The sequence below is a fragment of the Pelophylax lessonae genome (assembly GCF_965119305.1).
Source record: "Pelophylax lessonae genome assembly, chromosome: 6".
Lineage (NCBI taxonomy): Eukaryota > Metazoa > Chordata > Amphibia > Anura > Ranidae > Pelophylax > Pelophylax lessonae.
The window spans coordinates 312687462-312712751 of record NC_138773.1 but is presented as its reverse complement, the minus strand read 5'-3'; the positions used below and the strand labels follow the sequence as shown (position 1 = coordinate 312712751).

At 44.6% G+C, this 25290-nt stretch overlaps 1 protein-coding gene across 2 annotated transcripts in view; it reads right to left on the bottom strand.

Moving 5' to 3' along the window:
- ERCC3 (ERCC excision repair 3, TFIIH core complex helicase subunit) overlaps positions 1-25290 on the bottom strand; it is a gene marked incomplete at its 3' end in the record, with an annotated part of 309947 nt that overhangs the window by 48315 nt on the left and 236342 nt on the right. For both annotated transcript variants that reach the window (XM_082261051.1, XM_082261050.1), the window contains one exon: positions 23787-23989. In XM_082261051.1, the coding sequence (XP_082117177.1) occupies positions 23787-23989 (203 nt within the window). The remainder of the gene's footprint in view (positions 1-23786; positions 23990-25290) is intronic.

The window sequence follows — 25290 nt, the reverse complement described above, 5'->3', positions numbered from 1 at the left end:
TCCCAAATTCCACAAGCGATGTGCCAGAAAGAGACATCAGAATCGTCGCTGTTATCACTTTCCCTACCTGATGACGAATTTTCTCACTAATTGCTATCGCTCACTTCAAGTAACTCCGTTTCGCTGTCGCCGTTTTCCAGTTCGTCTAAAAGCGCTTTTGCAAAAAAAAAAAATAAAAAAACGCTTTTTGGACGCCATGGTCGTTGAAAATTTTACAGTCACAAAGCACTGGAAGAGCACAGGCAGGGTACTGGAAAAATCACCTGGTGAAATGCCATGATACAGTGCGATCTGTTGGGATCACAGCTTTGTATCATGTCATTTGTGTTTTTACACTTTTGAATTTGCCGCCGGTTCCACCCCCCTGCGTCGCAACGCTCGCAGGGAAGGGAACCGGAAGGCATGTGCCAGCAATCGGCCAAGCACAGAGCGGGGAGAGACAGTGAGGATGCCGGGGAGGACGGCGGGGGAGCGCAGGGAAGGAGAGTAACGTTCTGGGGTAATCCCGAGTGTGGCTCGGGGTCAACGCTTTTGGTACCAAAAATTAACCCCGAGTCACACACGGGAATACCGCCAGGGAGGTTAAAGCAGAGTAATATGGAGAGATCAGTTTGGTAAAATCTAAGTTTCTCAGTAGTTTCTCTAGGGCAGTGTTTTTCAACTCCGGTCCTCAGGGCACACTAACAGGCCAGGTTTTAAGTATTACCTTGGGGAGATGCAGACTAGAATACTGCAATCACTGAGCAGCAAATTATATCACCTGTGATGTATTTCAGTTTTCTTGCAAACCTGGCCTGTTAGTGTGCCCTGAGGACCGGAGTTGAGAAACACTGTTCTAGGGGGCCCATTTGCAGTGGGAGCGAGAGTCGGCCAAATTGTGCTCACAGCGCGTGGCAAAGCTGAAAGTAAAAAAAAACAAAGAAGAGGGGGAGGCTAAAGTCCTCTCACAACCGAGTAAAGGACTTAAGGCCCTGTTTCGTGTATAATTGGCAGAGTTATTTAACACCTTTGACAATCCAGTATTGTGGATAAGGGATCATTATTAGTAATTAATTCAGCACGGGATTATTCCAAAGCGGATTGTTAAGAGTGGAGGCCCATGTATCCTCGGAAAAATGGGTCAATACGGTAGTAAAAAGACAGCGTAGTTTGTAGCATTGCTGTTCCCGGACCGGTTGGGGACTTATATAAGATATTGTGTAACGTCTCAAGTGAGAAGGCTATAGCAGCTTTAGTGGTAGTGCAGGCATTATGTGGAGAGGGATATAGCCAATCATGTACCACTACTAGCTGGGATTCTAAATAGTAAAAAAGTAAAAATTTGGGAAAGCTAAGCCAGCTAAATTAGAGGGTAATTTGAAAATGTCCAGGGCCATTTTCGGAGCACGCTAGTTCCAAAGGACACTCATGCAGAGAGTCAATTTGCTTGAATAAAGATTTTCTGAATTTTACAGGGAGCATTAGTCAATACATAAGAGTTTTGGGAAAAAAAATAACTTGAAAATTTACTCTGCCCATGAGATCTAATGGGAGATTCATCCACTGGTTTGTGCGTTGTAGCTGGACAATGAGACGACATGGGTTATTAATAACTTAGGAGTTCAAAAGTAACTGTATCACTCCTAAATAGCAGAAGGAATGGAACACTTGGAGTTGGGAACTCAGGATGGATTACCTGTTCTGCCCCTGGATCTAGGATAAAAAGAATGGATTTGAACAAGTTGATCCGGAAACTCGAAAACCCACCAAAACTCTCCATCTCTTGTAATAGGGAGCATAAGGACATAGAAGGGTCAGCTAGGTTTATGAGGGTATCATCGGCATATAATGAAATTCGCTCCTCTATAGTGCCAATAATGAGACCCTGAATAGTAGATGAAGAGTGGATATGGACAGCTAATGGTTCAACGACTAATGCAAAGATTGGAGACAGGGGGCAACCCTGCCATGCTCCCCTTGAGATGGAGAATGTTGGAGAAACTGAGGTATTGACTCGAATTATGGCCACCGGATCAATGTATATGAGCCATATTCAGGCAATCATCCGAGGACCAAACCCATAAAGTTCTAAGACCTGGTCATTTGGCACCAGAGAAGGAACTATTTTATTTAATCGATTAGCAAGTACCTTTGCTAATACCTTTGCATCCACAATAATGAAATAGGTCTGTAAGAGTCACAGTCCAGAGCCTTGCACGGCTTAAGGATGACATTCAGAGATACCCGCATGAAGGGAGAAAGGATGCCCGCATCAGATGTTTAAATGTATTATACCATTCAGTAGGAACCCATCCGGGCCAGAGGTCTTCTATTGTGGCATTTGTGTGATAGCAAGCTCAATCTCCTCCTTGGTGATTGGAGCATCCAACTCATTCCCATGTTTCTCAGTAAAGGGAGAGGAATATCAGCTAAATATGCAGACAATAAATTCTTATCATATTGTACAGTTGAAGAGTATAAATTAGTATAAGACGACATAAAAACATCCAGAATAGCCTGGGTAGTGTCAACAATTTTATCTGGGGAGACTCGGATTCTTGGGATACAAGTAGGGGAGTAATCCGGACGTGCCAGATAGGCAAGCTACCGTCCTGCCTTACTGCCATGCTCAAATATTTTTTGAGAAGTATAGACAGTATCTCACAAAAGTGAGTACACCCCCTCACATTTTTGTAAATATTTTATATCTTTTTATGTGACATCACTGAAAAAAATTACACTTTGCTACAATGTAAGGTAGTGAGTGTACAGCTTGTATACAGCTTGTATAATAGTGTATACATCAAGGGGGGGTAGGAGGGGAATCTGCAGGTCTGACCATACCGGGAGGTGCCGTGTCCGCCCCCCACCACATCCAGGAGGGAGGGACATTATACTTACCGAACCCACGGAAACGAGGCAGGCACCACTCCAGAAATTACCTCTTACCACCGAAATGGGGCTGTCTGCCAGAAGGAACGACTCAGGCCAAGACCCGATCGTATGCGACCTTGCAAGACATTTTACTCCCAGGCCAGTCCCCATCCAGTGGGGCTATGTCTCGGCCGACCCAGCGGGGGGTTGTGTTCTATGCGCGGCGCTCGCTGGCCAGACTGGGGTGAACACTAGATCTAGATTATCCTGCCCGTCGCCCAGTCTGGAAGTTGATTGCAGATCTCACAGGAAAAAAACACCAGTAGAAAAAATGCCATTTAAAAAGGAAAAAATTGCCCGAACCAAAGATCCCAGCAAGGATCTAGGTCCTTACTCCTGACTAGGCACAGAAAAAAACCTGAAGACCTATAGCAGAGAGAAGGATGTATACCAGCTAGGACTGCCCCCATAGGCTTAGCTAAGTTGTTTTTTCTGCCTAGTGTCCTACAGGTTACTCGTTTAGAATTAGAGGATGTCTAGAGCTAGAATTACTGCTCTCGCTCAGACATTCGCGGTGATACCTCATGTGTGGTGCAAACACTATATCCATATGTGGGCGTGACCTATATATACGTTCACTACTGCACATGAGAACACGGGGACAGGGGTGCCTAAAAATTTTTACACTGTCCCTTTAAAAAAAATATTTTTTTTGATCATTTTTTTTTGCTATCGCAAGGAATGTAAACATCACTTGCGATAACAATACTGCATCACAGGTCCTCTTTAATGAGAGATCTGGGGTCTAAAAGACGCCTCTCCTGACACTTCGAAAAGCGATCCCACGGCGAATCCACTGCTGGGATCACTTATCAAATTTGGCCGCCTGAGGGAAAAGAAAATGCCAGGCATATGGCATCTAGCTGCAGCCATAACCCCGGTATTTAATGTCAAAGTCATGTACAGTAAGGGAAAACAAGTATTTGATCCCCTGCTGATTTTGTACGTTTGCCCCCGGACAAAGAAATGATCAGTCTATAATTTTAATGGTAGGTTTATTTTAACAGTGAGAGACAGAAGAACAAAAAAAATAAACCGAAAAACGCATTTCAAAAAAAGATTTAAATTGATTTGCATTTTAATGAGTGAAATAAGTATTTGACCCCTTCGCAAAACATGACTTAGTACTTGGTGGCAACACTTGTTGGCAATCACAAAGGTCAGATGTTTCTTGTAGTTGGCCACCAGGTTTGCACACATCTCAGGAGGGATTTAATCCACTCCTCTTTACAGATCCTCTTCAAGTCATTAAGGTTTCGAGGCTGACGTTTGGCAACTCGAACCTTCAGCTCCCTCCACATATTTTCTATGGTATTAAGGTCTGGAGACTGGATTAGCCACTCCAGGACCATAATATGCTTCTTCTTGAACCACTCCTTTGTTGCCTTGGCCATGTGTTTTGGGTCATCGTCATGCTAGAATACCCATCCATGACCCATTTTCAATGCCCTGGCTGAAGGAGGTTCTCACCCAAAATTTGACAGTACATGGTCCGTTCATCGTCCCCTTGATGCAGTGACGTTGTCCTGTCCCCTTAGCAGAAAAGCACCACCAAAGCATAAGGTTTCCACCTCCACATTTGACGGTGGGAATGGTGTACTTGGGGTCATAGGCAGCATTCCTCCTCCTACAAACACGGCGAGTTGAGTTGATGCCAAAGAGCTCAATTTTGGTCTCATCTGACCACAACACTCTTACCCAGTTCTCTTCTGAATCATTCAGATGTTCATTAGCAAACCTCAGTCGGGCCTGTAGATGTGCTTTCTTGAGCAGGGGGACCTTGCGGGCGCTGCAGGATTTCAGTCCTTCACGGCGTAGTGTGTTGCCAATTGTTTTCTTGGTGACTATGGTCCCAGCTGCCTAGAGATCAACAAGATTCTCGCGTGTATGTCTGGGATGATTCCTCATTGTTCTAATGATCATTGAAACTCCACGAGGTGAGATCTTGCATGTAGCCCCAGACCAAGGGAGAGTGTTAGTTATTTTGTGTGTTCTTCCATTTGCAAAAATTCACACCAACTGTTGTCACCCTCTCACCAATCTACTTGGCGATAGTCTTGTAGCCCATTCCAGCCTTGCGTAGGTCTACAATCTTGTCCCTTGGACAACTCTTTGGTCTTGGACATGGTGGAGAGAATAGAATCTGATTGCTTCTGTCGACAGGTGTCTTTTTATACAGGTAACAAGCCGAGATTAGGAACACTCCCTTTAAAAGAGTCCTCCTAATCTCAGCTTGTTACCTGTATAGAAGACACCTGGGAGACCGAAATCTTGCTGATTGATAGGGGATCAACTACTTATTTCACTCATTAAAATCATTTTTTTAGATATTTTTGTTATTCTGTCTCTCACTGTTAAAATAAACCTACCATTAAAGTTTCAGACTGATCATTTCTTTGCCAGTGGGAAAATGTACACAATCAGCAGGGGATCAAATACTTTTTTCCCCCTCACTGTAATTTCCCAATTAGGTGGTCGACAAGTGGTTAGGAAAGCCCACTGAATAGAATGGGCCGCCAACAAACTAAAACATCCCGAAAATCAGACAGGCCCCCCCATACGGCTCTCTCTGCAGCAGCTGAAAAGCTAAGACTTATTTTCTTTTCCCTCTCGCTGGCTTTTGGCTGCTGCAGAGTGTGCCAAACAAGGAACTGGTTCCCGTAGTTAACATCCCCCCCCCCCACCAATCACCCTCCCTGTGTATCATTTTTTCCCCCTGCAGCCCAGGCCTCCCTATGTGCCTCCTCCCCAAAAAGCACTGCCAGCTTCCCTTTGCTCCTTCTCGCCGACAGTTGCAGGCACACAATAGGATCCTTCAGGATACAGAGGTGGGCCGGGCCTGGTAAATAAGTCATATTTACAAGTTCCTTCCTTTCCTAAATGAACACAATGAGTGATCAGTACTAATTGTTCACTGTGTTCATTCATAACTGAAGCATAGAAAACAGTGTTTAAATAGTGGGGGGCTTCTAACAGCAGCCCTGGCTGTGACAAAATCGAGCCCTACTAGCTTTAACAAAAGGCAGGGAAGATATCAAGAATCCAGGGTGTTTGCTTTTAGAAAATCTATACTGTACAGGGAGGCCTAAAATGTGCATTTTAAAGTTGAATTACAGGAATTCAGCTCCTTTGCAAAAAAATGAAGGCTCACTATGAGTTAAGTCCAGGGAAGTGCATAATAACTCCTGGCTTAGCTCCATTTAGAGCTGACAGTTTTATAGTACTCCCGGAAGACTGCTATTGCTGTAATTCCTGAGAAAGCATTGAGGATCCTTCTGAGCTCTGCATCTTGAACAGGAGAGTTGCTGCAGCTGCTATGTCTGTATCTCCCCTCCTTCTGCCCATTTACAGAAGCCTTATTATTATGTAAATACATTCACAAAATGCAAAGGCTTCTGTGAAGGAGCAGCAGAGTGGAGCAGCGGCATAGTTGCTCTGTGTGTTATTCCCCTCTCAGATTCCCGTAGTGTCTCCCTGAAAGAGCAATAAACCTGCCAAATGTAAATAATAGAGATAAGCCCAAAATATGTCGTAGGTCCTTGGACTTACCTCATAGTGTGCCTTCACTTTTTACAAAGTGGCTGAATTCCTGGAATTTAGCTCTATCTTGTGTGCAAAAATAGAAAAGAAAAAAAAAACAACTCTGGGAGCAAAGTGTTATCAGAGACGTTTACAGATTGACAGATTGCTGGCAGCAGGGATGGATGGTGCGCCAGTACCTTCCACCTACACCTAAATGCGGGATCTCATGCAATGGGGCTCAACGCCCAGGGTGCATGAGGGCTTAATAAAACACATTTGACCATGTCAATCTTTTTGGAATGTAATACATCTTGCTAGTATCATGTTGTAAGCCCTTTTGCCTTCATTCTTCGTGGCATAGATTCAACAAGGTGTTGGAAACATTCCTCATAGATTTTGGTCCATAGTGACATGATAGCATCACACAGTTGCTGCAGATTTAGCGGCTGCACATCCATGATAGGAATCTTCTGTTCCACCACATCCCAAAGGTGCTCTATTGGATTGAGATCTGGTGACTGTGAAGGCTATTGGAGTACAGTGACCTCATTGTCATGGTGAAGAAACCAGTGGTGAGATGATTGGAGCTTTGTGACATTGTGCATTATCCTGCTGGAAGGAGCCATCAGAAGATGGGGACACTGTAGTCATAAAGGGATGGACATGGTCAGCAACAATACTCAGGTAGGCCGTGGCATTTAATCGCTGCTCAGTTGGTACTAAGGGGCCAAAGCGTGCCAAGAAAATATCCCCCACATCATTACACCAGCAGCCTGAACCGGTGTTACAAGGCAGGATGGATCCATGCTTTCATGTTGTTTACACCAAATTCTGACCCTACCATCTGAATGTCGAGACTCATCAGACCAGGCAACGTTTTTCCAATCTTCTGTTGTCCAATTTTGGTGAGCCTGTGCGAATTGTAGCCTCAGTTTCCTGTTCTTAGCTGACAGGAGTGGCACTCGGCGTGGTCTTCTGCTACTGTAGCCCATCTTCTTTAAGGTTGATTTGTTGTGCCTTCAAAGATGGTATTCTGCATACCTTGGATATAACGAGTGGTTATTTGAGTTACTGTTGCCTTTCTATCATCTGGAACCAGTCTGCCCATTCTCCTCTGACATCAACAAGGCATTTTCCTCCACACAACTGCTGCTCACTGGATATTTTCTCTTTTTCCCACCATTCTCTGTAAACCCGAGAGATGGTTGTGTGGGAAAATCCCAGTAGATCACAGTTTTTGAAATACTCAGAGCAGCTCGTGTTGCACCAACAACCATGCCACGTTCAAAGCCACTTAAATCCCCTTTCTTCCCCATTCTGATTCTTGGATTGAACTTCTGCAAGTCTTCATCACATCTAGATGCCTAAATGCATTGAGTTGCTGCCATGTGATTGGCTGATTGGCAATTTGTGTTACCAAGCAATTGAACAGGTGTACCTAATAAAGTGGCCAGTGAGTGTATATATCGACCTACATGTCTAGCTGAGACTACCCTGTTCATAGGGTGACAACAGGGCTGTGTGATTTCACTGCAGAATGAACAGCGTTGTCACTGAACAAATGACAGATTCAACAGGTAATCAAACAATATGGGGGACTCAGAAGAAAGCCCATCCCTGGGCAAAGCTTCCCTGTAAGTTGGCCTGTGTTGGGGAATGGAGGATGGGCAGCTCCAGACCCCAAAGTAGGATGTAAAGGTGATATTATGTAAGGCTCCAGCTCACCAGCGGCCCACTTGCACGGAACAGCGATCACACTAAACTAACATTCCTCGAGTTGCATTTCTAATCTCCTCTCAGACAGATTAAAGGATCTCGTACAGGATCCATCTCAGCTGGAATGCCTCTAAAGCTCAGCAGAAAACAGAACTAAAACTCAAAATTGCACATGGAAATCAATACCTTAAAGCTGAACTGCAGGTAGAAAATAAAAAATCACCAGCCAAATTATCATTTTGAACAGCAACAAAACTTTGCATTTGGAATCTGGGGTAAAAAAATAAATAAATGAATAAAATCAATGGAGGCATGAGACAAAAAAAAACTCGGCCCCCAGTTCTAGGAGTCAGCGGATAGTTAACACAAGTGACCATAGAAAAGCAGATTATCTGCAGCGAAACGCATCTCCACACGGTTTAGAAAAACACTGGCTGGGCACACCGTGAACTCTTTGATCGCCCCTGATATTAACCCCTTCTCAGCCAATGTAATTAGTACAGTGACAGTGTCTATTTTTAGCACTGATCAATGTATTAGTGTTACTGGTCCCGAAATAGTGTCAGAAGTGTCAGAATGTGCGCCGCAATATACACAGTCCCAATATAAGTCGCTGATCCCTGCCATTACTAGGTCTAAATAATAAAAGAAAAAATATCCCACGGTTGTAAAGCAACTATGGGGTGGACTTGAACTGATTAGTGGGGTCTTTTAGACCCCTGATGTCTCACCTGCCATCCAATGAAGCTAATGGAGCACAGATTGCCACGCTGTCTGGGGAAAGTGACATCAGGAACTGGAAGTGACATTTTACACATTGCATCTGGGTCATTAGCAGGAAGGGGAGATCCATGATTGGGCGTTCACTGATCTCTCTCCCCTCCTCCTAGCAGAACCCACCATGCCAGTCCTGGGTCCGCTGATTGACGCAAGGATCCTGGAAAACAAAGTTGGGATTGCTTAAAAATATATGATAAAAGTGCAGCGATAAATTGAGAGATTATATATATATATATATACACACACACATATACACACACACATATATATATATATATATATATATATATATATATACACGTACATATACACACACAATAAAGTATACATATAGAAGTGAAATGTTCATATTCTCAAAAGTGTATGGAAAAATCAATACGTGAGTCATTCACCTTTAAAACATGTGAAGACGACTGGAAAACCGGAGAAGAAGCCACAGTGTTCTAATTCCGATAATCATCAGTGAGATGGAACCCAACACCAACAGTAGAGGTATATGCGCTCACCAGAAAGCATGGATCCAGGTACCTTATAGTAAATGGGTCAAATAGGCCGGATGATCCTCATAAGTGGATGGAATCCGATCGTGAGAAATGATCAATCATACTGTGTCCTTATACTCTTGGATTATGATGGCTTTATCTCCAAGCAATGAATCGATATGCAAAACAAGCCAAAGTGCACACACCGTGTAAAACAGTTTCAATGGATTTATTTAAAATGGTAAAAAACGCTTACAAGCAACAGCAGGTAACCAGCATTAAGCATGTGGAGTGATTACAGGCAGGAACAAACACCTGACGCGTTTCGTCATGTGACTAATTCCTAGGGCCCGTGATTTATAGGGCTTATTCATAGGGCCCTATGAATAAGTCACATGACGAAACGCATCAGAGCCATTTATTCCTGCCAGTAATCACTCCACATGCTTAAAGCGGTGTTCCAGCCTCCCCCTCCAAAAATTCAAAGTCAGCAGCTACACATTTTTTAGCTGCTGACTTTTAATATTAGGACACTTACCTGTCCAGGAGTCCAGCGATGTCGGCACCACAGCCGATGTTTCCATAGGCTGTCAGGTGCTGCCGTGGCCATTGCCGGTAAGGGAACCCGGCAGTGAAGCCTTGCGGCTTCACGGGCGGGTCCCTACTGCGCATGCGCAAAGCACGCTGCACATTCGGATTGGCTCGGCGGCAGAGGGGTCGAACTTCCAAGGGATGGCACCGTGGTGCCGTCTCCGGGAAGTGGGGAAGGGTACCTGTCAAAAACAGGTACACGTTACCCCCCCCCCCCTGAAAGGTGCCAAATGTGGCACCGGAGGGGGGGGGGGGGGGAGGAAGCAAATGAGCGGAAGTTCCACTTTTGGGTGGAACTCAGCTTTAACGCTGGTTCCCTGCAGTTGCTTGTAAGTGTTATTTTACCATTTTAAAAAAATCCATTGAAGCAGTTTTACACTATGTATGTGCACTTTGGCTTGTTTTGCATATCAATTCACTGCTTGGAGATAAAGCCATCATAATCCAGGAGTATAAGGACAAAGCCTGATTCCATCCACTTATGAGGATCTGGCTTGTTTGACCCATTTACTATAAAAAGGTACTTGGGTCCATACTTTCTGGTGAGCGCATATACCTCTAGTGTTGGTGTTGGGTTCTATCTCACTGATGATTATCAGAATTAGAACACTTTGGCTCCTTATCCGGTTTTCCAGTCTTCCTCACATGTTTTACAGATTATAGACTCACGTATACTTTATTGTAATTATATATCAATTTAGCGCTGCACTTTTATCATATATTATATCTTCACAGACCACCAGATTTGAAGGGAAGACCTTTTTCTGCAGTTTTGCTCTATGGTGGGTGAGAAGATTGGAAATCATTTGAAGAAGCTTGGGAAAGTGAATAAGAGGCGCTGGAACGTGGAAGATTCCTTACATGTTTATTTTATATTATCAATGTAATCCAATATTATGATGGTGGTGTCAGTGTTGAGAATTGGGTTGGCAAGCTTCTACACATCGTAAGGCTTCTACAGTCACCTTGGCTTGTGATATGGATGAGTCCAAATACAAAAATTTATGACAATGATTGGTTGCAAATTCCAACGTGTTTTGAGGTCCCTCCCCTTCATCAGGGCCAACATGTAACAAAAAGGTTTTTAACCACTTGCAGCCCTCGGCAGTCACTATGACCTTCAGAGGCCCGGACGTGACGTTCTGACGTCACATCCTGCCCAGCAGTCGTAAACACTGCCATGTTCATGGCTGGAAAGGCCGTGATAGTTTTTTTTTTTTTAATCTCAGTCTTTTCTGCCTAGAAGATAGATGTGGGGTCTTATAGACCACTTTTCTCTATAAAGAGGACCTGACATGTCCTATTCCTATTACAAGGGATGTTTACATTCCTTGTAATAAGAATAAGAGCCCGTTCACACTGGGGCGACCTGTCAGGCGACCTGGTCGCCTGACAGCTCGCCTGCCATAGAGAAGCTGTAGACCCGTTCTAATAGGAGCGACACGAGTTGCTCCGACTTAGAAAAAGGGTCCGGAGCTTCTTTGGGGCGACCCGGAGCGACCTGCATTGACTTCAATGATATGAAGTCCGTGCCGGCCGCTCCAAGGTCACGGTGCGAGCTGCGCACCGCGACCTGTGAGGTCGCCCCGGCAAGTAGCGTCGCCCCAGTGTGAACGGGGTCTAAAAGTGATAAAAAAAAAAAACTAAAAGAGAAAGTGTAAAAAATTTAAAGTGTCGCCTATGAAGATTTTTAGGTAGTGAAGTTTGGCGCCATTCCACGAGTGTGCACAAATTTAAAGCGTGACATGTTAGGTATCCATTTCCTCAGTTGCACATCTTTCACATTATACAAAAAAGTTGGGCTAACTTTAATGTTTTTTTTTTAATTCATGAAACCGTTTAAAAAAAAAACAAAAATAAAACAAAAACACATTGACGCGCAAATACCGTGTGACATAAAAAGTTGCAAAGATATTCCATAGGGTCTCTGCTAAAAAAAAAAAAAAAAAAAAAAATGTTTGGGGATTCTAAATAATTTTCTAGAAAAAAAAAAATGATGATTCTTATATGTAGGAAAGGAGTGCTAGAATAGGCCTAGTATGGAAGTAGTTAAAAATGCTTATATTCTTATATACTCTGCTCAGAAAAATGAAAATCACTTGTCACAGGACTCATCACCTGATGAAGTCACGTGATGAGTGACACAACACATTGGGAGGAGCTGGATGACATCATTGGAAATAGGACGGAAGTGAGATCGGTGTTATCCCAATGAGGGATTTTTAAATTTGAGATCAATTTTACTAAACTTGGGAGTGCGATTTGCTTTCATAAAATGTCCGATTTGTAGCAATATCACACTTTGACCTCTTATTTATTTTAGCATTCAAGACTGGGCGAGCTAAATCAATTTAAAGTGATATACGCCTGTTGGGACCAAGAATGGTCTGAAGTGACCCTGGAACCTCTGAATGTGCACCACTGATCTGAGGAAGGGGCAAGAGACCTATACTTGTGTATGGGTACATATTCCAAGGTGAGAGCACATCGGAGGTAAAAACTACCTGGAGGGGGAGTGCTGCACTTGAGTTGCGGTATCACATCTATTGTACAGAGAAGCATTTGCTGGCGGTTGGTTGATATATGAAGATAATTTACTAAAAAATGTTTTAGACTTTATCTTTTGTTGGGGCAGCACTGTGGCCAGGTGCTTAGAACTTCCACCTAGCAGCATTAGGGTTGTTGGTCCAGCCATGGCACTACCTGCCTGGAGTTTGCATGTTCTCCCTGTGCCTGCGTGGGTTTCCCCTGGGTACTCCGGTTTCCTCCCGCACTCCAAAAAGACATGCTGGTAGGGCAATTGGCTTCTATCTAAATTGGCCCTAGCATGTGTATGTATGAATGTGAGTTGGGGACCTTAGATTGTAAGTGTCTTGAGGGCAGGGTTGGATGTGAATTCACAATTTTTATATATATATATATATATATATATATATATATATATATATATATATATATATATATATATATATATATAGTGCTGCATCTCACTCTCTCTTTCCTGGCATGGATTTCACAACCTCCAACCCCACCCACGTGCGCTGACATGAATTAAAAACTGGTTCCTGGGAAGTGTGCCATAACCATCCCAGGAGCAGGTGCACACTCCACCGCATTTCTGCTGGCAAATCCCAGCAGCATGTCTGGTCATTTTTTTTTTTTTTGAGACAGACAATTTTTAAGGAATTTTTTTTATTTGTTTTTGGAAAGGAGGGGGGGGGGGGGCAGAGTGAAGTCCCTTTTTAAAGTGGTATTAGATCCAAAAACAAATGTCATAGTGCAGCTTACCAATCAAATGTGGTGGCTCTGTTAGTTTTCTTTCTTTTTTTCCCCACTCTATTTTCACCTGGTGATCTGTCCAGTAAAAACCTCCTATATTAGTAAGGCAACTCTGGATGTACACAGGAGGCACAACACATCCTGTTGAAAGATGAACCTTCACCTCAGTCTGAGGTCCAGAGCGCTCTGGAGCCGGTTTTCATCAAGGATGTCTCTGTACATTGCTGCATTCATCTTTCCCTCAATCCTGACTAAACATCACCTCAGCATGATGCTGCAACCAACATGTTTCACTGTAGGGATGGTATTGGTCAGGTGATGAGCGGTGCCTGGTTTCCTCCAGACATGACGCTTGCCATTCAGGCCAAAAAGTTCAATCTTTGTTTCATCAGACCAGAGAATTTTGTTTCTCATAGTCAGAGTCCTTCAGGTGCCTTTTGGCAAACTCCAGGTGGGCTGTCTTGTGCCTTTTACTGAGGAGTGGCTTCCGCCTGGCCACTCTACCATACAGGTCTGATTGGTGGAGTGCAGCAGAGATGCTTGTTTTTCTGGAAGGTTCTCCTCTCGCTGGAGCTCCGTCAGAGTAACCATCCGGTTCTTGGTCACCTCCTTGACTAAGGCCCTTCTCCCCCGATCGCTCAGTTTAGGCCAGGCGGCCCGCTCTAGGAAGAGTCCTGGTGGTTCCAAACCTTTTCCATTTACGGATGAAGGAGGCCACTGTGTTCATTGGGACCTTCAATGCTGGAGACATTTTTCTGTACCCTTCCCCCAGATCTGTGTCTCAATACAATCCTGTCTCAGAAGTCTACAGACAACTTTTTTTTTTGTACAGACAATTACTTGGGCTTCATGGCTTGGTTTGTGCTCTGGCATGCACTGTTAGCTGTGGGACTTGATATAGACAGATGTGTGCCTTTCCAAATCATGTGCAATCAACTGAATTTGCCAAAGGTGGACTCCAATTAAGTTGTAGAAACATCTCAAGGATGATCAGTGGAAACAGGATGCACCTGAGCTCAATTTTGAGTATCATGGCAAAGACTGTGAATACTTATGTACATGGGATTTTTTTTTATTTTTAATGATTTTGTAAAGATTTCAAAAAAACATCTTTCACGTTTTCATTATGGGGGATTGTTAGTAGAATTTTGAGGAAAATAATGAATGTAAATCATTTTGCAATAAGGCTGTAACATAAAATGTGGAAAAAGTGAAGTGCTGTGAATACTTTTCGGATGCACTGTATAAGCAGCAAACAGTTGTTTTCCCCCCTTTTGGGATAAAGGTTACATAATACAGGTTACACAGGCTACATAAATCAATAAAAGCTGATCAGCACCCCTGCCAGTGGTAAATGGTTTGTCTCATCCATGTAAACTTATACATTCTCTGCTGGAGAGTTTGTACTGTGAAGAATAGGATCACCAGAAAAGAGAATAAAGAAAGACAAAAAACAAAAAACAAATGCAGCCATCACATCTAAGAATGGATAAGCTGCAACATAATAGTTTGCTTTTGGGTTTACCCAATTGCTGTCCCACCCCTAGCAATTTTACTGCAGGTGAGCGGCACGTACAGGCTACATCACGTACCTGTACATCAGCACCTCCTTCTGGGTTCAGGGCACGGCACACCGACCCCACTGTGATAGGATACAGCTGGATTTTGCCAGCAGGTCCCGGACAATAAATTATGGCTGAGACCTGCTGATCGGCTGTGTCCAATCACAGCCCAGAGCCTTGTGTTGACAAACACACAGGACTCTGTACAGAGAGAACAATCTAAACAGAGGTTTAGTAAAAAGCATCACATAATAAAACACATTTAGCCCCCGTTCACACTAGGGCGACCTGTGAGGCGACCTGGTCGCCTCACAGGTCGCCTTCCATAGGGAAGCTGCGGACCCGTTCTAATAGGAGCGACACAAGTCGCTCCGACTTAGAAAAAGGGTCCGGAGCTTCTTTGGGGCGACCCGGAGGCGACCGCCATAGACTTCAATGTTATGAAGTCCGTGGCGGCCGCTCCGAGGTCGCGGCGCGCTGCTCGCACCGTGACCTCGGAGGTCGCCACCCGAAGTCGGATCGCCCCTATGTGAACGGGGGCTAACACTTGTTTGGCACACATTTAGGCCCCGTTCACATTGCAGCGACCCGACTTGCCGGGGCGACCTCATAGGTCGCGGCGCGCTGCTCGCCCCGCGACCTCGGAGCGGCCGGCACGGACTTCATAACATTGAAGTCTATGCAGGTCGCCCCAAAGAAGCTCCGGACCCTTTTTCTAAGTCGGAGCAACTCGTGTCGCTCCTATTAGAACGTGTCCGCAGCTTCTCTATGGAAGGCGACCTGTCAGGCGACCAGGTCGCCTGACAGGTCGCCTCAGTGTGAACGGGGGCTTAACCCCTTGATTACTCCAAGATGGTAACCTCTTCTCAGCCAGTGTCATTAGTACAGAGACAGTGTTTAGTATTGGTACTGTATTATTGGCACTGATGAGTCAGTGGCAGTTAGTCTACCTCCCACCAAGTGTCAGCAGTTAGTCTACCTCCCACCCAGTGTCCGCTAGTAGATTTCTGCTGCACTATATTATATAGTGAATGGCTAATCACCATTAGTAGTATAAAAATTGGATTTTATGGTAAGTCCAAAATCTAATTTTCTCTTTCGTTCATTGACAGACACAGCTCTTCATCTTCATGACTGTACGGATGTCCCAAAGCAGTATCAAACATGAGGGGTGGGAACAGCAGTCAACAAACTTTCCCAAGGCTAAACACAGCCAGGTAACGTAGAGCTCAACTATTAACCCGCCCCTGTAAGTTGTGCCCAAAAGGTAAGCCTATAATAAGGCTTACCTTTAGGTACTGTAAATATCTCCTAAACTAGCACCGTTTAGGAGATATTTACTGTATTGTGCGCCAATGACATCATTGCGCATGCGCTCTGAAGGAACAGCCGCCCGTGCAGTTTCTTGCACCTGCACCAAAATGAGTTTTGCACCATTTTTGGATAATTAATGAGATATACATTAATGAGATGGCTGATATATGCCATTGATTAGGCTGTGGAGGTTCCCCCCCCCCCCATTTAAGTAAAGGTAAATTATTGAATTATGGGGTTATATTTGTATGCATTTGTACTGCCAACTCTATCATTTTCTATGGAAAATGGATGATTATTTTTGATTAGATTTTTTATATAATAAAATAAATCTTTTTTTTTTTTTTTTTTTTGGAGAGGTGTCAATAAACAAGTTATTCCCTATATATATATATATATATATATATATATATATATATATATATATATATAGTTTTTAATTACACTGGGCAATATTAGGCACATGGGGAGGCTACGGTTTGTCTTCCATGGCATAAATTGCCTGAGCATTTTTTCCAGATGACACTTGTGTTTGATGTTTTTTTGTTGGTGTGGTCTTTGTCCATCCGGCTTTGTTGTGGTCTGCGTATGACGCTGGACGTCACTTCCGGTAATTTTTACCGGAAGTGCGTCATAGCCGGGAGAAAGCAGCGCTTCCTAGCCACCGTCAGCGGCGGACGGACGTGACGTGGGGAATGGGGGCGATAGTGGGAGAGGCTCCCAGTGTTTTTATTCTTCCCCTCGCTCCCTTTATAAAAGGGGCATGGTTTGCAACCTCACTTGCTAGTCAAGGTGGTTGGTGTGTATAGGCTGCGACATAGGCTTCCTGGTTCCTTGTGGATCAGAGGTTAGTTTATTTGATTACCTATTTGTTTCATCTTATTTTACCACATGGTGTATTAGACTCGGTCCACACTAGCGCGACTTGTCAGGCGACTTGTCAGCGTGACAAGTTGCGCTCCCTCGCGGTCCATTGACTGCTACAGGACCCGTTCTAATAGGAGCGACACAAGTCGCTCCGACTTCGAAAAAGGGTCCTGTACTACTTCGGGGCGACCTCGGAGCGATTTGCATAGACTTCCATTATGTGAAGTCCATGCAAGTCGCTCCGAAGTCGTGGTGCATGGGAATGCACAAGCCAGCCCCGAAGTAGTACAGAGTCGTGCCGCCCCAGTGTGAACCGACTCTTAACTTTACATGAAGTGCCATTTTTTGATATATTGTATTAAATTAATAAAATCACTTTTTCACTCACCGTTTTATATATTTGGGATTGGTTCCCTTTCTCTCTTCCTGCTCTGACTTTATTGAATCAGATTTTTTTTTCGGGTATCTGTGGAATATAAGATTTGGAGCTCTCTCTGGACGGCAGCCTGAGGGAATGCCTTCACCTATTTATGGTGTGGGCTTAATCCCTTGGTTACCTAAGCAGATTTTACTTTATTTTGTAAATAAATGCCTTTGATATTAGGTTTTATATTTTTTTGGTACACTATAAATATTAATGAGGCTGTGGTTGATTGACGTGTATATTTTAGACTAAATATTTAAAAACCCCTTTTTTAATTTGCACTTTTACTGTAGATGGTGGTCACTCACAGGCCTATCCGTATAGGTTTTTAAAAGATTTTCTCATATTGGTGAATAGATTTGATCTGTTGTGGTGTGATCATGGCTTTTTAAGGCAGCTATTGGATCATATTTTATATATATAATACACACACACACACACACACACACACACACACACACACACACACACACACACACACACACACACACACACACACACACACACACACCATACACATTTTTTTTTTTTTTTTTCCCCTCTGTTGCCCTTATTCCCCCATTCGGTCCCTCCCATTGTCTTGTTTCATCTCCCTCCCCTCTTCCTCCGCCTCTTTCTCTTTTGAGTATTTTTCAATGTGATTTATTGGTCATGTCATGTTCAGTTATTTCCTAGATTATATGTCTAATGGACTAGGTTTGCGGTTTACTAGTTCACTAAACATAAGGTACATGGATTATGAAGAAGCCCTAGTTTCGGGTGAAACGCGTTGATCCAGATCCATATGCATCTTTCTACACACGCTATGTGGGATGGTCATATCTGTCTATGTTAATATTCTCATTTTAATGAAAATACATGTCTTTTTAAAACATCAGTTATAATAAATTGAATTCGTTTTTTATGAAATTGTGGGTTTTTGCATACTTCGGGGAAGGAGGGAAAAGAAAAAAGCAAAGGGAAAAAAAAGAAGGGGCACAAATAAGAAGAAAGGAAATTGTTATGTGCATATGGGCACACTAAAATACCCTTTTCCCCACTTTCTCTTCTAACTGAAGGGAGGTGAGTATTTGTCTATACAACAAAATGTTCTGCCCACCAAAGAATGCCGGCTACCTCCAGAGCTGCCAATACACTTCTTGTTCCACCCTGGTAATTGACATAAGCCAAGGCCGTGGCATTGTCTCATTGGATTTGCACTGGACACCCCTGAAGGCGATCCGTCCAGTGATTTAGGCACAGCCTGATCGCTCAGGGTTCCAGGACATTGATTGGGAGTCTGGACTCTTCCAGTGTCCAAACTCCCTGAGTGGAGTTCCGACCCAGCATACTTCCCCACCTGAACAGACTGGCATCCGTGGTAACCACTGTCCAATACAGGGGGAGAGAAGTTTTGTCCTGGCGAAGAGCTGCAGAGCGAAGCCACCAGATCAGAGACCCTTTCATTTTTCGGCTCAGCCGGATTTGATTGCCCAGAAACTTCGGACACTTTGTTGGGCAAAGATCTCCCTTTGCAGGACCTTGTATAGAACTGTGCAAACTGGACCGCTTCGAAGGTAGAAACCATAAAGCCCAGCACCCTCATACAAGCCCTGAGGGATGACCACCTGCTGGAAAGCAAGAGATGAATAGCAGCATGTAACTCCTGGAGTTTGTCCAGAGGAAGGAACACTCTGGCTAGAGCAGAGTCCAGAGGCAGACCCGATAGTCCAGTTTTGTGGAAGGAACCAGAGCAGACATCTGATAATTCAGAAGCCAGCCAAACTCCCTCAGAGTCCGTATAGTGATGTCCACGTTGTCCATCAGAGCGGTAGGAGACTCTGCTTGCAAGAGAAGGTTGTCCAGGTAGCCCAGCACTGCGATTCCTCGCTGACATAACGCCAGCACCGGGGCCAAAACCTTTGTGAAGACCTAAGCAGCAGAGGTGAGACCAAAGGGTAACGCCACAAACTGATAATGCTCCTCTCCCGCAGCAAAGCGGATGAAGCGTTGTTGACAGACATATTGGAATGTGTAAGTAAGCGTCCTTTATGTCGATGAAGGCAAGGAAATCCCCCAGATGCAGGGATGCCACCACCATGCGAATAGACTCCATTCTGAACTTTCCGCATCAAAGTAGTTCAGGGGCTTGAGATCCAGAATTGGATGCACCTTGCCTTCTTTCTGTGGGACCGTGAACAGGTTTGAATAAGGGGGGGTTTCGAATAAAACCCCTAAAAACGTTCCAAGTTGGAACCAGAACAATCACCCTTTGAAGCAACAGGTCTTGCACTGCCCCAAAGAGGGCTTGCAATCGGTCCGGGAACAGACGCACAATGGAAGGAAAGAGCCTTTCCGGAGGGTAAGAACACAACTCGATCTTGTAGCCGGACTGTATCACTTCCTGGACCCACTTGTCTTGCACCAAGGAGTTCCTCGGGTCCAGAAACCAGCAAAGATGTCCCCCCACCCCAGGCATGTGCGAGGGTGCACCTTCATGCAGAAGGAGTCTTGTTTGCGGGTCTGGAGAAACCCGCTTTGGACTTGCCAGACCAAGGTGGCTTGGATCCTCCTGAAGAGGTCTTGAAAGGCTTTGAACTTTTTTCAGCCGACCCTGATGGACGAAAGAAAACTTTCTGTGAGCCAAGAAAGACGGACCACATCTGCGACAAGGTTCCTTACCAGCCCGCGGAAGAAAGGTGCTCTTCACCCCTGTAAGACTCTTAATGAGGTCATCAAGGGTAGCTCCAAATAGGCGATCTCCTTGAAAAGGAAGATCAGTTAAGGCTTTTTTTTTTTTTTTTTTTTTTTTTTTTTTTTAAAAAGGAGGTCTGGTCCGCAGACAAACATTTGAGCCACAAAACACGCCTAAGGACCACTGCCGAAACAGACAGACAGTCTAGAAATCAGGGGAGCCGCATCCAAAGAGGCAGCACAGAAATTGTAGCCCCTGGACCAACTGGTCCGTCAGCTCAGCAAAGGCAGAGGGAGCTGCTCATCCTCCAGGTCATGGCGTAGATGCTTAGCCCCCTCGGTCACAGTTTGTGACACCAGGGCAATGGTGAAGACCAGTCCTTATGCCGATCCAGCCACAGTGAACATACTGCAGGCCCCAGCCTCTGCCTTTCTGTCAGCCGGATCCTTAAAGGCCAGCGATTCTTCTACCGGAATCATGGCTGCCTTATTCAACCTGGAAATTGGGTGATCCACCACCGGTAGAACAGTTCACTTCTCAAGGAGGGACTCTTCAAAAGGGGTACCTCATTGCGAATCACTTAAGGACCACAAAAGGGATGTTTTAGACGTTCCCACTTTTTTGCAATAAATCTGTCAAAATAGGAAGGAAACGTAAACACCTTAGTCACTCTTGTGAGTGCCAAAGGGAACCGGTGCCTCTGCCGCAGCTTCAGCTGCATCCTGCATTTTTAAAGTCTCACGCACAGACACAATCAGTGAGTCCACCAGCACCTTTTCATTCACGGCTACAGGAGTGGAAGAATCATCCTCACTATCTGAGAACTGAGGGCACGTGGCCGCAGACCCCTCAGGGCGGGCCCCGTCTGTAGCGGCCATATCAGATTCAGAATCTGAGGAGACAGAAGAAGCAGGGGAAGGCGGGGGCACTTTTTACTACCCCGCCGCCCAAAAGCCACCTCCACCCGGGACACAAAGAACTCCAGGACCATCGTCAGTGCATCACTGGATGGTTGGGACCCGGAGTGCCCCCCTCGCAGGCTCTGAGAGGGGGTCAGGTGGGGAAATGTACTGCAAAGACTCCATGAGGAATAAGGGTATCCCACAAAAGTGCAAAAAGACACTGCTAAGGGACACCCCCACAGCGCTGGTAACACCACCCTGTCACCAGCAACAGAGCACCCCACAATTTTGCAGTAGAGAGGGAGAGGACCCCAACCAGACTCACCACCCCACCAGGCAGTCACCGGCAGCACCAGGATGAAAGAACTCCACGTGCAGCATCCAGGAAGGAAAGAGGCGCAGGAGTCAGCACCAGGGGACAAGGAGGGGCTCCCATAGCTAAAATAACCACCCAGAAGGCTCCAGAGTAATGGCCGCCATTGATTTCAATGCCAGATTAATGCAAAATGGCAACTGCGGATACACAAACATGGCCATCAGCCTATACAGCATATAGCCTACAACAAAATGGCGGCTTCACGAGGCTCACAGGAGGGATCCCTGGGGCCCAGACAAGGCACAGATTAGGACCAGGAAGGAACTAGGTACTTACTCCTGACTAGGCAGAAAAAAAGTACCTAAAGCAGAGAGGGGGAGTATACCTCCTGGGACTGCCCATAGGCGTAGTCAAATTATTTTTCTGCCTAGTGTCCTACTTCTGTAGGGGGCAATATAACCCAATGGTCAAGAAGATCAGGAGCTGTGTCCATTAATGAACGAAAGAGAAATAGGTATATACATCTTTCTTACACAGGTTAGTAATAATGGGTGTTACACAGGTTAGTAAGCATAGGAGGAAGGAAGAGATTGTGTTAAGAGTAGTTAGGACTATCCCAGAATTCCACTTTAAAATGTTACTGATTCATAAATTCCAACCGGCTTCTTCCCCGCTCTGTTTTAGGGGTTGCTCCCTCCTGGGCTCTGTCGTTCATATGTGGTGGGACTGCCCCACAATATGGGCTTCTGTAATAAAGTATTCAATATCATCAGGAAAGTCACGGGTCTATCTATTGAGCAGGCACCACAGATTGCTCTGCTTAACATGCCTACTCCGGGCGCATCCAAATTTCAAAAACGTCTCATTCACTTCATTCTTCTGGGAGCCAAAATGACCATAGCCAGCGCTTGGAAGCGACCTTCAGTTTCCATACTGCGCGCTAAAAGAAAAATTTCCTGGATCATGTCGCAAGAATTGTTAGCTAGCAAACTCCTGGATACTCACCATATCTTTGAAGTGGTGTGGGAACCATGGGCTGAGTTCACTAAAACCCCATTGCATGCTCTGCAGCACTAGTTTGATCCTTCTTGTTCTTAGGGACCTGTCAGGAAAACTCCTTCCTATCACTTTCTCTCTCCAAGACCTCATTCCTCTGTGCAAGTATCGCACCCTCTTTATCATGGTCTTATCCTTCCTCTGTTCTCTCTTTTAATAGCCTCTTTAACTCTCCTTTCTATTCCTTTCCCACCTTTTGTCTCTTCTCTTTCTCTTCTCCACACAATTTTCTCTTAAGCATACCATGCTTGTTGTGAAGTTTTTGAGACGCTAGTTGCTCCCTACCTTCGCGGTATTGGAAGCCTTCTCGACTCGTAGGGTTGCATATTACTCAATAGCATTTTGATCTAAATTTATAACTTTACGGCTCTCTTTTATATGGATAAATCATTAATACCTCAACTTGGTTTGTTTGCCAGAGCTGAGTTATGGGGGAGCCGGGGGTTGCCCTATCCCTCCTGAGGGGACAGTCTTAGCCCCCAGTAGGGGTCTCCTTGGGATTGGGCGGGCCTCTCCGGATCTCCATTTCACGGCGCATCATTTTTCCTCTGCGCCTTTCGCATTGTGGAACATGTGAAGACCACTTGCTTACTTACACTTTGAAGTTTTCGAGCGTTGTATGTATTCTGTTTAGTATGTTTCAATTTGTCAAATATTTGCTTCTAGTGCATGGTTCATAATGCTTGTTTTGTATCTGTTCCATTATATTACAAATAAAAAGCTTTTGAAAGTAAAATGTTACTGAACTGCAGCAGCGGAAAATCAGATTTCCTGCTCTCTCCCAGACAGGACTGAGCTGTGTGACAGCGCTGTAAAAATTCTCAGGACTGGATAGCCTGAAATACACATCCTTTGGCAGGCAAAATAGGTACCATAAATTTAGTTTGTGCATTTAGCTCTACTGCCTGGAGTTCTGCTTTTTAATCCAGACTAGCAACAACGCTGCCTATAAAAACCCCTCTACACTAGTCACGCTACTGAAGGCTATTTAAACCCTGGGAGACTGACGGGCGTGCTTATAAAACATTTGCTCCACCTAATTACATCTTGTTGACCACACTGCTGGCACCCTTTAAATAGAATAATGCCATTTAAATAGACAATTGAACGTTCTACTTTCCTTATAAAACCAGCAGTGGCCGCAGCTCCTATTTATAGCTAAAAAATTCAGATCTTCCAAATTGGTTGCTAGGGCCTTTCTTGCAAAGTGAATGACAGCCCGTGAATCTCAGGCAAAAATAAAATCCTTCTGCTCTCCGCCGCCAGGAGGAGGACTGCCAGCCAACACAAGAATCCCCTTAAAGCAGTTATCTAAAACACAAAGTGACTATTCATGGTTCTGTCGGCTCGCAAATCCCCGAACCTCATTGAGATGCAGGTCCACTTACTTGTTCAGCCGGATGGCGTACTCCTTCAGCGCAAAGACATTGTCGGCAAACACAATTATTTTGTCATTCCTTCTCTCGTGGAACTTGATCAGGAACTGGCAAGCTCGAAATTTATTCGGGTTCATGGTGTATAAAAGAATGCGCTTCTTTGTCTTGATGGCCACGTATTCTCGGTAGAAGTCGGGTGACATAGGGCACCAGACCTGTGGGGAGAAAGACAAAGGCAGGAGCACGGCTTAGTTAATGGAAGTCGGGCGGACATCCTAGGCATAACGGTTTAGTTTGTACGAGAGAGGATGTGGCTGAATAGAAGCCGGCAATCGCCTAATTGGGGATGGAAGACGAGTGCGGGGGACAATAAAAGTTTTCTACAGCGGTAACAGCCTTCCTGGGTGGTGGAGAATATAAATATCTTAATCACAACTTTCAGGAGCTGAACTTGGAATGGCGACCGAAGATGCGATTACGTTTTCAGAAACACAGAATGGAGTGAAAAACCAAAACAAATAGAAACAGAAAAGGCAGATTAAATTCATGTAAGAGGGGGAAAAAAAAGGAAGAGGAAAATGAAAGGCATGGAATCGGAAACCAATGAAGCCAACGTCAAGGCAATAAAAAAAATAAAAATCATAGTTTTATGGAAAGCCATCTACTCATACAATAACAATCATTAATTAAAATATAAATCAATAACAAATCAGTACATCAGCTTTCAGTGTCGCAAACCTGGGGCTAGAAGTGTGGAGAGTTTATTCAATGTATATATGAAAAAAATTGGATTTTTGACTTACCATAAAAAACATTTCTCTGATGTTCATTGACGGACACAGCGCCTGTTTCTTCTTAACCATTTGGTTTTACTGCCCCCTACAGGAGTAGGACACTATGCAGAAAAAAAAAAACTGGCTACGCCTATGGGCATTCCCAGGGGGTATACCTCCTCTCTCTACTATAGGTACTCAGTTTTGTTACAAGCAGTGTCAGAAGAATTACAACTCCACAGAGGGGTGGGTGCAGTATCCGTCAATGAACATCAGAGAAATGGATTTTAAGGGAAGTCAGAAATCCCATTTCTCTTTCGTTCATTGACGGACACAGCTCCCGATCTTCTTAACCATTGGGATGTCCCAAAGCAGTGTTAAACATGAGGGGTGGGAACAGCGAAAAATAAATTCCCAAGGCTAACTATAGCTAACCAGGTAAATAGGAGCTCAACCAAGAACTGGAGCTCACCTGAAAAACACAAACAATACACCCTAAAGAGGATCAGGTCCTCTAAACAGCAGCCTCCAAAACCTTGCAGCCAAAAGGAAACATCCGCAGATGCCAACTCATCCACTTTATAGAACTTTGTGAAAGTGTGCACCGACGACCAGGTGGCTGCCTTGCAAACCTGTGTCACCGACGCCGGGAAGCCCAGGAGACACTGAGCACCTGAGTAGAGCGTCTTGACAGAGAAAGGAGGAATCTGACCCCTGATGGAATAGGTCTGGATCGCCGTCTG